At 35.3% G+C, this 13,026-nt stretch overlaps 2 protein-coding genes across 3 annotated transcripts; both read right to left on the bottom strand.

Moving 5' to 3' along the window:
* On the bottom strand, nucleotides 1,785–4,516 carry LOC109223217 (carboxymethylenebutenolidase homolog). The gene is made up of 3 exons (XM_019387435.1): nucleotides 4,327–4,516; nucleotides 2,779–3,056; nucleotides 1,785–2,369 (listed from the first exon to the last, which is right to left on the bottom strand). The coding sequence occupies exons 1-3, from the start codon at nucleotides 4,426–4,428 to the stop codon at nucleotides 1,844–1,846; spliced, it is 906 nt and encodes a 301-aa protein (XP_019242980.1). The 5' UTR covers nucleotides 4,429–4,516; the 3' UTR covers nucleotides 1,785–1,843.
* Nucleotides 6,765–11,822, bottom strand: LOC109223216. Of its 2 annotated transcripts, XM_019387432.1 has the most exons (7): nucleotides 11,545–11,821; nucleotides 10,872–10,940; nucleotides 10,102–10,221; nucleotides 9,948–10,022; nucleotides 9,018–9,152; nucleotides 8,482–8,623; nucleotides 6,765–7,388 (listed from the first exon to the last, which is right to left on the bottom strand). In XM_019387432.1, the coding sequence occupies exons 1-7, from the start codon at nucleotides 11,767–11,769 to the stop codon at nucleotides 7,225–7,227; spliced, it is 930 nt and encodes a 309-aa protein (XP_019242977.1). In that variant the 5' UTR covers nucleotides 11,770–11,821; the 3' UTR covers nucleotides 6,765–7,224. The 2 variants fall into 2 exon arrangements, with proteins under 2 accessions (XP_019242977.1, XP_019242979.1); XM_019387434.1 differs by lacking the exon at nucleotides 9,018–9,152 and having other exon boundaries at nucleotides 11,545–11,822.

Here is a 13,026-nt window from a genome sequence, read left to right as displayed (position 1 = left end):
AATAGAACTTATCATTAATTAGGTATCATGTTGATTTTTATGTTTAATTATTAAATTCGTTTAACCTTATAAGTATACATCAACGAAAAATTACTGTCAGAGGACTAAAAAAATAACTATCATGTGTTATTAACAAAATACTACCATAAAAATATTTAAATAGATCATATGTTTGTCAAGTTTTTTAATTTTTACTAAACATATATTTACTTATAAAAATTTAACAAAGTAAGATTGAAATAATATTCACATAACAAAAAAACCCGACAAAAACGAACCAATCCAACCCGATATAGTTGGTTTGGTTTGGTTTTAATAAAAACCGAACCAACCCGGTCCATGTACACCCCTACCTACTCCTATGAGACGTTAAATATTGCTGACATTGTTCATATTTATTGCCATCCGACATAAAACACATATTATTTTATTACAAAATCAGTTATCTCATCTTTTGAATATTATTAGGTAATATTGACTCTACTTATTTAAATTTAATTGGTTGAACCGAGATTTATTATATTTTGGGTCAAACAGTTTCATATTCATCAGTTTCTTATTAAAAGAAGAGCATGGTCTGAACAATAAAAAACGAGGCAAATAACCTTTCCATAAGGTTCACAAAATTCATGAAAATAGAAGCAAACATGAAATGGAGTATTATTTATTTATAGCATCCGAGGCGATGAACCAGAAGCACAACTACTTATTTTGTGTTACAGCAATCAAGAACCACAAGAGCAAACATAGCATTTTTTTTGTTCAGTGGCCTTCTGTTTCGGTTGAGTCGGACATGCAAGAACAATCAGGGCAAGGACATTCAACTTTCTCATCTATTGTGCTAGTCATGCAAGAGCAATCAGGGCAAGGACATTCTACTGTAGTCAGCAAATTTCTTGTTCCTGGGAAGTTCATATTCACAGTATATGTCTTAGCTAAGTCGCTCGACTCAATGGTTCCCGGAGTTTCAACATGACTCTCAGTTGACTTGCTGGTGCTGAGACTGAAGCAAAGCGCAAAAACCATGAAAAGCAATGCAACTGAGATTTTCTTAGCCATGGATCCAAAAATTTAAGTTAGTCCCTTCTGTAATACTTGTACTAGTGATGTGGATGTTCAAAGCAATTGAGGTATTGAAATTTATAGTGATAGATTGCTTATAGTGTTTGATTTTGGCATTGAATAAGTAGTACTAGCTGCAGGGATATCTATTAGAGTATATGCTTTTTGGAATTAGTGTTTCGGCTGTCTTTCTATAGAAAGTGACGCCAATTTATCTTGGAAGCTTAAGATGGAATTTGATGCCACCTATGGACAAAAGAAAGCATCAATCGAAAAAACTGCAACAACAAACAACGACAATATATCCACGTGGAGTCTGGGGAGGGTAGAGTGCACGCAAACCTTACCCCTACCTTGTGCGGTAGAGAGGTTGTTTCCGCTATACCCTCTGGGGAGGGTAGAGTGTACACAAACCTTACCCCTACCTTGTGCGGTAGAGAGGCTGTTTCCGCTATACCCTCTGGGGAGGGTAGAGTGTACGCAAACCTTACCCCTACCTTGTGCGATAGAGAGGCTGTTTCCGCTATACCCTCGGCTCAAGTCAATCAAAAAGACTGCCTAATGAATATTTAGCTTTATGGCATTAATATATCTGAATATCTGTCATAAGCTGAACAAGGCTTGATTATCAACCACTTTCTGTTATTTTCTGACAGTGAATAACTTCTACAGATGTTGTTGTTGAAATGAGATTTTATTATATTTCATAAGAGTTAAATAAAGGAAGTTTCGAATTGGCAAGAATTTATTTCACCAAATAAGACTATTCACAGCAATAGTATCAATTTTCAGAAACTAAGCCATCATGCAGCCAGTTTCTCATCATCAAGAAAGCCTCTTCTGCATCTTTATCGTCGTCTAAAGATTGAGGTCGATGGGCAAAACCATGACCCCGTCCCTCAAAAACCACCACTTTGCAACCATTAGCATTTTCCTCAACCTCCTTCAATACATTTACAGAACAAAGTGAATCGTTATCGCCTGCAATGAGTAGTAGTGGAACCTTAATCTTGCTAGCAACAGATACGTCAATCCGTGTGCCATAGAATGAGATTCCAACACCAAACTGAGAACCCTGGTCTTGAGCCAATATGTCTATTAATAGGCCACCTCCAAAGCAAAATCCAATGACACCAAACTTCTTTGAGATTCCTGCAGCCACAAATTCATTGACCATCCATTTCGTCGATGTGAATATGTCTCTTACAACCCGTTGTTTGTCTAGACTACCACACCATTGCTCAAACGAAGCCTGAGGTTTGTCCTTTCCCCATGGATTGCCACGAAACAGATCCGGTACCAGAACACTGCAAAATTATCCAATAAACACCGTCAAACAACAGAGGAATTCAATTCAATTCAATTCCTAACTAAAAGGGCTTGACATAACAATGAAGCTGAAAACAATATTACTAATGGATATAACTTACACACACTGACAACGTATAAGATAGCACGTATCTGTCTTATTTTTCAGGTTACTAATCCCACTTTTCATGAACAGTTACTTATAGTTATCTTTTAGGTGTCTTGATATGTAAAATGAAGTCGCAAACATTATTTATATTCTACAAAAGGAATCAGAACCCAGAAGGAGAAATGTTCGTGACCGAGGTTGCTAGTTTGCATCACTTTCTTGCACATAGTATGACGTAAGACAACCAAACGAGACGCCTTTTAAATAGAAAAGGAATAGCAGAGGACTAAATTACTTACTTGTACCCGTTGCATGCAACACGATATGCAAAATCTCTGGTAAATGAATCCTCATAGCCAAAGATATCAGATAAGAGCAAAATGCCAGTACCATTGTTGTTCTTTACCGCGTTGCAAAGATAAGCATCGATGCTATCAACTCCATCCTCAATGGAAAGCTCAACTCCGTTAACCAATTCACAAGCCTCATCCTCTACTTTCACATTGCAACTAAAGACTTTGCATTTCCTAGGCTTTCTGAAGGATAACGAAAACCCCCAACACTTCACGTAGCTTCTCTGGACAATAACTGAAGCTTGACAGTCAGCCCTTTCTCGACAATTATCCACTTAAACAACACAAATTATCATATGCATGAACTGAAGTTACAACTTGAAAAGGTACAACTTTGTTTGTTCCTTTTCTACATACAAAAATGTATATGCCTTCTCTGATCGATTTAAAGTAAACTTGGAAATATGGCATACTTCAAAACTAATTAAGAGTTTCACAACCACTTAGCTTTTAGCAGATCAATACATAATATAATCTCTCTATAAACCTGTTGTCTTTTGATCTCAAATTGAAAATTATATACTTAAAGTCGAAAGAAACCCCGGCCTCCATTGGCGGACAAAGGATTTGAATTCTATGGGTTCGAACTTATTATATTGTTACAGTTATGGGTTCATATATGCTATTTGTTCTTATTTTAGATAAAAATTTTACTCATAAATTTATGCTCCACGTCAGAATTACTAGATTCATATGACCCAGCACTGCTATGCTGGATCCGCCCCTGCCGGCCTCGTTATACTGAAGAGTATTACCATAATAATAGAAAACAGGATAGAGGAATGGACAGTACAAAAATTGGACAAAATTGAGAAGAAGATAAAAGAAGGGAGTTCTCAGATTGATAACATCAGCAGCTATCAAGAAATCACTAGTAGACTAGTATTATAAGCAGAGTGTAGTGTGTATTTTGCAATTACTGACTTAAAATCCTGAATTCGCCCGTAGCATTCTGCTTTTCATACCCCAATTTTGCTATGAAGCTCAATACTTACACTTATGGTCAGAGGGGAGCCATGATTTCAACCATATGGGTTCTAGAACGATGATTTCAAGTGTTGATAACTAGGTTCTAAATTTAATATTTCTACATATTTAGTAATTTGAAGGGGAGCCTTGGAGCAACGGTAAAGTTGTTTCTTTGTGACCTATAGGTCACTGGTTCGAGCCGTGAAAGCAGTCCCCAATGCAAGATTATGGGAGATTGTCTACATTACAAGGGTAGACTGTCTATATCACACTCTTTGGGGATGCGGTCCTCCCGGCCTTGCGATGAGTGCGGTATGTTTTTTACAACGGGCTACTCTTTTTATATTTAGTGAATTTTTTAACATAAATACACTGTTTGAGCAAAAGTTACTGGATTCGACCGAACCTATAGCCAAGCTTCTAGCTCCACCATATGTACAAAAAGCAACATTTGACCTGTATAAACAATATAATTTTTCGATGAAGGGTGTTGTACTGATCATAGCAAAATCCAGAAAAACCTACCGAAAATGGAAGATGAAAAGGAGCATCAAGTGGTGGCAAGAATGTCTCCCTGCTGCTACTACTTGTAGTTGCTGGAGCTGTATACAGAAGGACTGACTCCATTTTTCCAACTCTCTTCTTTTGGTAAAGCAAGTGAAGAAGATATTAATGTGCTAAATACAGAGGAAAAAAGAAGAAAGGTGACTAGTGGACAATAATAATGCATGGCATCCAGAAAATATCTTTGCCTTCAAGAATTAGAGCCTCAAATGTGAAATATCTCAATCTTTTTCCCTTTTTTTCTTTCTTTCTTTGACAACAAGGACTTCAAGCCTGATAATTGCAGTAAACTCACTACTCACTAGGGTCGTTTGGTAGGGTGTATAAGAATAATGCGGAATAAGGTGTATTAGTAATGCAAATATTAGTTATGCATATATTATTTCTTATCTACTGTTTGGTGTGGTGTATTAAAAATTATAATGCATTGCATAATTTTTAAGAAAAATAGTTATTTACAAAAATGCCCTCCATATTCTGTATCTTTAAGGGACTTTAAAGAAAATTTTGTCTTTAACCATACTAATACATGCATTAATAGCCTTGGTATTACTAATATCATAGTTTTCTATGCATTACTTAAGGATAATACCAAGTATAATGTATAACTAATACAAGCATTAATTATATACAGGTTGAAAAAATGTACCAAACAAGGTATTAGTAATGCACAGAGTTAATGCTTGCATTATTTTTTCTAATACCTCCTACCAAACGACCCTTAAGTTAGTTTCTATAGTATAATGGAAATGTCATCCAAAATTAATTACCAAAAAAAAGTTTTTCAAATTTGTCTAGTATTTAGGTGAAGTGACTAAAATAATTTTTGTGATGAAAAGTCACCCAAATTACCTAATTGTAATAACACACAAGAACTAGTAATTTTCCGTGATACTTGGGCAAAATTCAATATTTTTGACTGTAGCAAAAAATAATTTTATGGCTTTTATAATACTTAGACAAAGTTGAGTTTATTAAATATATATATTAATACTGTGATGAAACGGATAATTAGGAAAAAATAACACCACTTGATATAATTGTCTTTTAGCACGTTGGTTATGTGCTTGTTTTTGTTTTAGGGAATTGAACCCAGGACCTTTTCTAAGTATTTAAGACTCCACAAAATCAATAGATTAAGGTTATTTCTTGTTCAAAAGTATGATAATTAAAGTTATTATTCATGTTCTTCTATAAATTTCGACACCGCTTACAAAATTTTTTGCGTACGACGTTTGACAATGAAGTGATAGGTTGGCTAAGCCCCCGAACAATTTGGGGTAGAGCCAGGCTTGATTGATGTTGACTCAACGTTATCTTTGTCTATAATAAGATATTTTGCGTTGCTATTTTATGGTTACTAAAACAAAGCTATAAATGAGCAATTGATTACTTTCCCATAGTGGAAAGGCCCTTAAAACAGTAAGCAAAGTGAAACAATATTCAACAGTACTTGTTTTTCAAAATAAGAGGAGAATTATTAATAAAGAATCAACCCTGCTCACCCAAATCGTTTAAATTAAAAATAGCCGATAAATATATAGTAATATGTATATAATTGTGTGTAATCATTGTATAATCTACGTGGCTAGAAAAAAGTAAACATCCCTTTATTAATAAAGGTGGGAGTAGTGGTTTTATAGAATTTTCAACCTTAAAGAAACAAAATAATCAATGTAAAATCTCATAATTTTCTCTAATAAACGATACCCGGCATCTAACTTGTTTGGCCAAGCTTTTCCAAGGCTAAAAGTTTCTTTTTTCGTTCAAAAAAAGTAGTACTTCTTTCTCAAAGTTGAGGTGTTTGGCTAAATTTTTAGGACGCATAAAAGTGCTAAATATTTTTGAAAAGTTGAAAAAAATAGCTTCTTCCAAAAAGTACAAGCAAAAATTGTTTCTAAGTTTCCTCTGGGCAAAAATACCCTTAGCAAAAATTATATCTAAACATAATTCTCCTAATGTATAAGTATTTCTTTTTATTTTTTAGAATAAATTTATGATATATGTTGACTTTTGGGGTGAATACATACATACACACACACATACATACATACATATATATATATATATTATTTAAGCCATTGAAAGAATAAAGTGCTTTCAATTTTTTATTTTCATATTTTACTTAATAAAAACGAAGAACTGAATTATAGTCTTTCATAATAAGTATTTTAAATTATTTATCTACTTCAATAATATTTTAATATTAAGTAAAAAAATTCATGTCCTTATTTGTAATTTGACACTTAAAATACTGTTTGAAAAGCTTGGCCAAACACATTACTTAAAGGTGCTTTTCATATATGTTGAGCAGACTCTCAAAAATACTGCCGCACTCGTGTCAGATTCTCCAAAAATACATTGCTTTTGGAAAATCCGACACGCACCCGGCGACATTATCGGAGAGAAGCACCATAGCTTTTCATTGAATTAAACCAGCACTTTGCTGAATAAACCCTGTAAAATAAATAAATTGTTCCCTTGTGAATATTAAATACTATGCCTTCCTTGAAATGCCAAAGTCTTGCTCTCATATACAATGGACTACTGATATTAGTAATCCTAATAACTGTCCTTGTTTTCTTGATGAAACTGTTGAGGCTCTTCTTTAAACTTGAAGATGCATAAGACTGAGCTGTAACCTCTCTTGGCAAACATTTTTCTTCTGTTTTGAGCATCCTTTCCCAAACGAATATATACATGATCCCTCGCCAAACTAATATATACATGACCATGTCATGATGTCTATACGGCTTCTCTTCCGTTAACCAAATTTAATGTGCTAAGAATACGAACCTAGTTCATACTTTCATGCAAAGTTTCATGTTCATGAGCTAGGAACCCTGTTCAGCAATTCGTTCATGACCGGGAATCTAAAGATTGAATTGCGAGCTTGGCTGCTACCAAGGAAATATTTTCTTGCACATATCCTATGGAATCTTCAAGTCTCTCTAGGGTATCCCTGATGTCCATAGCTCTCAACTTCTTTTTTTGCAGCTTCTGCAACTCTGACTCGGAAGATCCTATGAAAAGGGAAAAATAATGCAAGATTGAAAATAAGTAGGGAACATATTTGATCATCAATTTGCTTTCTCGAATGTCAGACTGCTCTGTATGGTTTCCATCATCAAAATTCATAACTACATATGCCGTCCTACATCTTGTACCACTATTGCAGATCTAATGCATGCAACTTGAAAGGATATTTTGGAACAAAAGGATTACCCCTTTTGGTTGAGAGACATTGATGAGGATCGAGAAGTAACCTTCTCTTTTGTTCAACATATAAACAAGAATGGAGAAGAAATGTTTCTGGCTGCTAATAAATATAGTCCCTTTGGTTGTCCCGACTCCCTATACTCTAGGAGAGTATGGATCTTTCTAAAATTCCCCTTTGTTTAGGCACAGATCTAAATATGTGTTTTGGCAAATTGGAACAGAAAAAAAGGAATGACAAATGGGAGTATTGATGTTCATCTGATAACTTGGGTGTTGTCTCTGTTACATTCCTTAAAGTATTATTTTGAGTTGCTCTAACCCGAAACTAACTTGCGTGTTTCAGTATATTTAGATAGGAACTAAACTTTACCTCAACGTAGGTGCTGTCTGTCCTATATTAGACATTTGGTAAGGTAGATAAGAGGAGGCAAAATAATAGTCCAGATTTTGGTTTGCCCAACTAAATTTAGTCCAAAGGCAGGTAATAATTCATTCCAAGGGGACATTCCAATTCAATACGAGTTGTTTAGTGCAATGTTGAGTTTTGGATGAACAGTAATTATACGCCCGCATGTTTAGATCAAACTAACAAACCTTAACAGACTTCAGAATGCAGCAATTATATAAACAAGAATTGCTGAATCTAAACAAGCAGATGGCATTAATCCTGTCCCAAAACCTAGAGTTTATATGTAGAATTGTCAGCTTTTCAGTCAATCAAACTATGCAGCAGTTCAAAGAAACTAATCTGAAATATTTGCATTTCCCATTTATAGTTATTTATAGAGCCAAGCTGGACCTGTAATAGAAACGTGCTACCATTCCATTCAGAAGATGTGTCAAATGGCTTGGACTCAGATGCGGGTTATGCATATCCTTGGAGACTGAACTACTTACCAGAAACAGGTTGAAGTGCTGCAAAGGATACAAGCTCAGCAAAAGGTGGAATGAAGCTGTTGTCGCAATCCGGAACAGGTGTCTTCTCAGACCATTTCAAAGAGTTTGCAGTTAAAGTTTGCAACAAAGCTTCTTGAGGAGCCTGGAGAAATATATGCTATTTAAGTTTCACATTTTCAGCCCAGCCCCAAGTGAAAAGAACTCAACCTTTCATTGCCTAAACTTTGTTTAGATCAAGTAAATTTGCAACATGAATGAACCTATGCTAGTTTGTTAAAAGTTTTGGACAAAAAGGAGCCACTAAGAGCAAACATAACAAGATAAAGTATCTTCTAAACTTCTACAGAAGGCAGAAGAATACGGAATAAGTCAAACAAGATGGAACAATATAATAGCATCAATGCCAAAGAGATGTGCATTTGTCGCAATGTACTTCATAAAAAAGAACAAATTTTTGAAAATTTTAAGAGAGTGCATGCTTCCCGAAGACAAACAGACTGACACACAGAGAGAAGAGAGAAGGGAGAAGGGAGAACCTTCAGCTTTATTTCCAAGCTATTCAAATTACGGAGAGCTTCTTTTATCTCCAGAACTTTGGAACTTAGTTCTGTCTCACTGTGTGCAGTGTTGTCCAGCAATGGTATGACTGCACCTGTCAAGTATGGTTCTGCCTACAAATTATGTCAAAGAGAAGACCTGCTTGGATATTCTGATTGTGAGCATAAGAATGTCTACAGCGCTTAAGTTAATATTTATGGCGAATGATTGCTGACAGAAACAGATAGTAAAGATTCTATACTACTTATAAGCCCCTATGCCATTAAATAACTTCCAAAGTCTGGCGTAACTACCTAGTATTTGTAAAAGCTCATACACAAATTGCACTTATTTTCCTATCACTAAACTGAAAATTGATAGCGTAAATTGGTTATTACCTTGCTCTATATCCTACTTTTTCTCATCTCCAACTATTACCTTCTCTTGATTGAACTTTGATTGAAACTATTTCTAGTGTGACACTTAAATTAACAAATAAATTTTTTTCGGCCTTTTGGGAAAAAAAGGAGCACACACGTAGAGTGCCACGACTCAACTTTCTTAAAATATACGTTGCACATAACTGGCAAAGAGTAAAGATACCTTTATCTGTAGAAACTCACTAGTCCAACTCCTTTTCAGGTGTTGAAAGTGTAGAATTATTACAATTCAGTACATAAAATAGTCAATACAAAAAGGAGCCATTTAGTAGAAAAGTCATTGTTCCAACTCCTTTGAACTGGTTAAAAACGCTGAGTGATTCTCTCTACCCCACATAGTATAGATAGAGAAAAAGTGTCAACAACCAAATAGCAGAGTTGCTATATCAGGTACTTAGGATAGCATGATGGAGAAATGAGATATTGTGTTCATTAACTTACAAGCTAGAAAGGCATTATTAAACCTATAATTAGTGACAGAAAGCTCACCTGTTCAAATTTCAGAATTTTGGCACGGCCTATACCCCTAATAGAGACTAATGCACCAATCTCCAATTTCTCGACCTGCATAGCGTAGTGAAGATTCTCTTATATTCTGGGTTTCTTTTTAATAACTGAAACAGCAGAAAAGTAAGAAACTCACTTTCTCTATTGCAACCAAGCAACCGTATCTAGCAGCAAAAGATGCTTCTCCTGATGTATCATTGATGGCTATAGGATCTAGAACAAAGTGCACAAAGAGCTTTTTCTTCTTAAAAAGAGACTGCAGCAATGAACAGGAGAAAAACTACAGTTAAGGTAGAGCGTTTTGATAATCACTGCTCATCGAAATGATAGTATTCAAGAGAATACGATCAATTGATTGCTTCTTTTCCCAAATTTCAAACATATCTATTTCACATTTTATACCAATAATTCTCTCAAGCAAAGATTGTCAAGGGGAACAAAGTATCAAGAATGCAAGCACGTTGTGCAGGTGGCCAAATAGTAGGATACTGTTTTTGAAGCAATCATTAATGCAGAAAGCTTGCAGCTGTTTTATCTAGATAGATGTGTAGCCATAAGCAATGAGTTATCGCGCATATACAAATAAAACTATTAGCATGTCATAACTCAAACTTGAGTATTAGAGAATGATAAGAAACTACTAGACCATTATCATTAGCTATATAAGAATGACAGATAAAAAGGACAGCCTGGTGCACTAAGTTCCCATTATACGCGGGGCCCGGGGAAGGGCCGGACCACAAGGGTCTATTATACGCAGCCTTATCTTGCATTTCTGCAAGAGGTTGTTTCCACAGCTCGAACCCATGACCTCCAGGTCACATGACAACAACTTTACCAGTTACGCCAAGGCTCCCTTTCGATATAAGTATCACAGATGAAGATGAAAATGTTTATATCGTGCACCTCCTCTAACAGCGCCAAGTATCTTGCTTCATACAAGTGTAGTGTCTTTGTCTCTGAAGGGACTAATACCTGCATAACAAAGAGTTCCTAGAGTGACTATCTTTACTTATTTCACTATCAAACTTAAGATAAAAATACACACTAAACATTCTTTGGCTTGAGCTTTCTATTGGTTGAAGATAACCACAAATTTGACCACAAAAATGAAAATTCTCAGTATCTCCAGTTTACTTAAAGAAAATGATAAACCAAAATTTATGCAACTTAAATATTTAATTTGGAAAAGACCCCACAAAACATAAACTCCTTCCATTCTAAATTGTTTGGTATAGTTTGACTCGACACGAATTTAAGAAAGAAATGAAGGTTCTCCAAGCTTGTGGTCTTAATAATGTCATACATTTTTGCAATTATAGTCTCGTTCAAAGTTGTGATCTTAAATATGCCATAACATTTATACGGCTATAAAGGTTCTCGTTAACGTAAAATGGCACTAAGTCAGTTGTTTCCAAATATAGATATCTATCATTCTTTTTTAGAACGGACTAATAAAAAAATAGTACAACAAATATATTGGAATAGAGAGAGTAAAGATACTAAATGGAGAAAACTCAAATGAGAAACGCCCCAAAAGAGAACCCAGATGAGAAAAATAAATAAAAGTAATGTTCACCTGGTCAATAGGGAAGGGAAGAAGCGGCAGCTGTAAGGAGGAAGCACAAGTGAGAAAACGACGTCGTTTCTTATCTAACTGAGGAATTCTGTGAACAGAATGAAATGGAAAGGAGGAGAAGCTAAATAAAATAGTGGTGGAGTTGGACTGCACCAATTGTGTTTTACTTGTGCAGAGTGAGGGATTAAAGATTGATGGATGAGGAAAAGATAAGCTGACATTCATCTTGGCTGGACTGCCTCTCACTCAGTGTTTGAAAATGAATCAAAATATATATTAGTGTTATGAAAATATTATATTGTGTATGTCCATTTATTATTACTTCGCTATAGCTAATTTTTCTGAAGATTATTATTCATTTAGTATTCTGTTGAAATTTATCTACAAGTAGTTGATGCAGGCAGTTTGCATGCAACTTAATAAAATGATTTGCAACAGCTTCTTATTAAATAGGCAGGTTGCGAGCAACTCATGCAGACAGCTTATAAGCAGCTCAAGAAAAACCTCATTGCTGCTCCTGGAAAGCCTCGCAGCTGCTTCCGGAAAAGCCTCGCAGCTGCTTCATTTCTTCTATAAATAGAGGAGTTGTCGCTTTATTATGTACATCAGTTTGAAGTTGAATAATATATCAATCTCTCTTTATACTTGTCTTCAGTTTATTCACTTTATAGTCTTTATTTTATAACACGTTATCAGCACGAGACTCTACCATCTCGAGCAAATACTTTGAAAGTATCAGAGGTACGAACTTTCTTTTTCTATATAATGTCAAATCTTTCTAAACTTGAATTTATAGCCTTGGATATATCGGGCAAAAGCTACATGTCTTGGGTGCTTAATGCTGAAATTCATCTTGATGCGAGGGTCTGGCAGACGCCATCAAGGACAAAAATCCAGCATCAAACCAAGACCGTGCCAAAGCAATGATATTCCTACGCCATTACCTTGAGGAAGGCTTGAAATGAAATATCTCACTGTTAAAGATCCAGTTATACTGTGAAATAATTTGAAAGAAAGATATGACCACCTGAAGATGGTGGTTCTTCCACAGGCACGTTATGACTTGACTCATTTAAGGCTACAAGATTTTAAATCTATCAGTGAGTATAATTTCGCTATGTCTGAAATTATTTCCCAATTGAAATTATGTGGTGATAATATTACTGATCATGATACGTTAGAGAAAACTTTCACCACTTTTCACGCCGCGAATATGCTCCTACAGCAGCAATATTGAGAGATGAGATTCAAAAAGTATTCTAAACTCATTTCACATCTTCTTGCAGCCGAGCAACATAATGGGCTATTAATGAAAAACCATGAAAGCTGACCTACTGGTTCTTGTCTATTCCCGGAAGTGAATGAGACGAACTTCCTCCAAGCTAAGCGTGGAAGAGGTCGTGGCCCCAGCCAAGGTCATGGCCGTGGTCAGGGAAGAAACTCTAATCATGGTAATTGTAATGTACCAAAGAACCCTCCTAA

Source organism: Nicotiana attenuata, chromosome 3 (genome assembly GCF_001879085.1).
Source record: "Nicotiana attenuata strain UT chromosome 3, NIATTr2, whole genome shotgun sequence".
Lineage (NCBI taxonomy): Eukaryota > Viridiplantae > Streptophyta > Magnoliopsida > Solanales > Solanaceae > Nicotiana > Nicotiana attenuata.
The sequence above is the reverse complement of the archived record's forward strand: the minus strand, read 5'-3'. Positions and strand labels throughout refer to the sequence as shown.

Bases quoted from the DNA above. Each gene is read 5' to 3' on its own strand.
- LOC109223217 (XM_019387435.1), bottom strand. From the start codon at position 4,428: ATGGAGTCAGTCCTTCTGTATACAGCTCCAGCAACTACAAGTAGTAGC. The intron at 3,057-4,326 runs GTAGGTTTTTCT...GTTATTGTCCAG, and splicing joins CTTTTCATCTTCCATTTTCG to AGAAGCTACGTGAAGTGTTG. The intron at 2,370-2,778 runs GTAAGTAATTTA...ATAATTTTGCAG, and splicing joins GTTGCATGCAACGGGTACAA to TGTTCTGGTACCGGATCTGT.
- LOC109223216 (XM_019387432.1), bottom strand. From the start codon at position 11,769: ATGAATGTCAGCTTATCTTTTCCTCATCCATCAATCTTTAATCCCTCA. The intron at 10,023-10,101 runs GTGAGTTTCTTA...TACGCTATGCAG, and splicing joins GCTTGGTTGCAATAGAGAAA to GTCGAGAAATTGGAGATTGG. The intron at 8,624-9,017 runs GTTCTCCCTTCT...ATATTTCTCCAG, and splicing joins GCTTGGAAATAAAGCTGAAG to GCTCCTCAAGAAGCTTTGTT.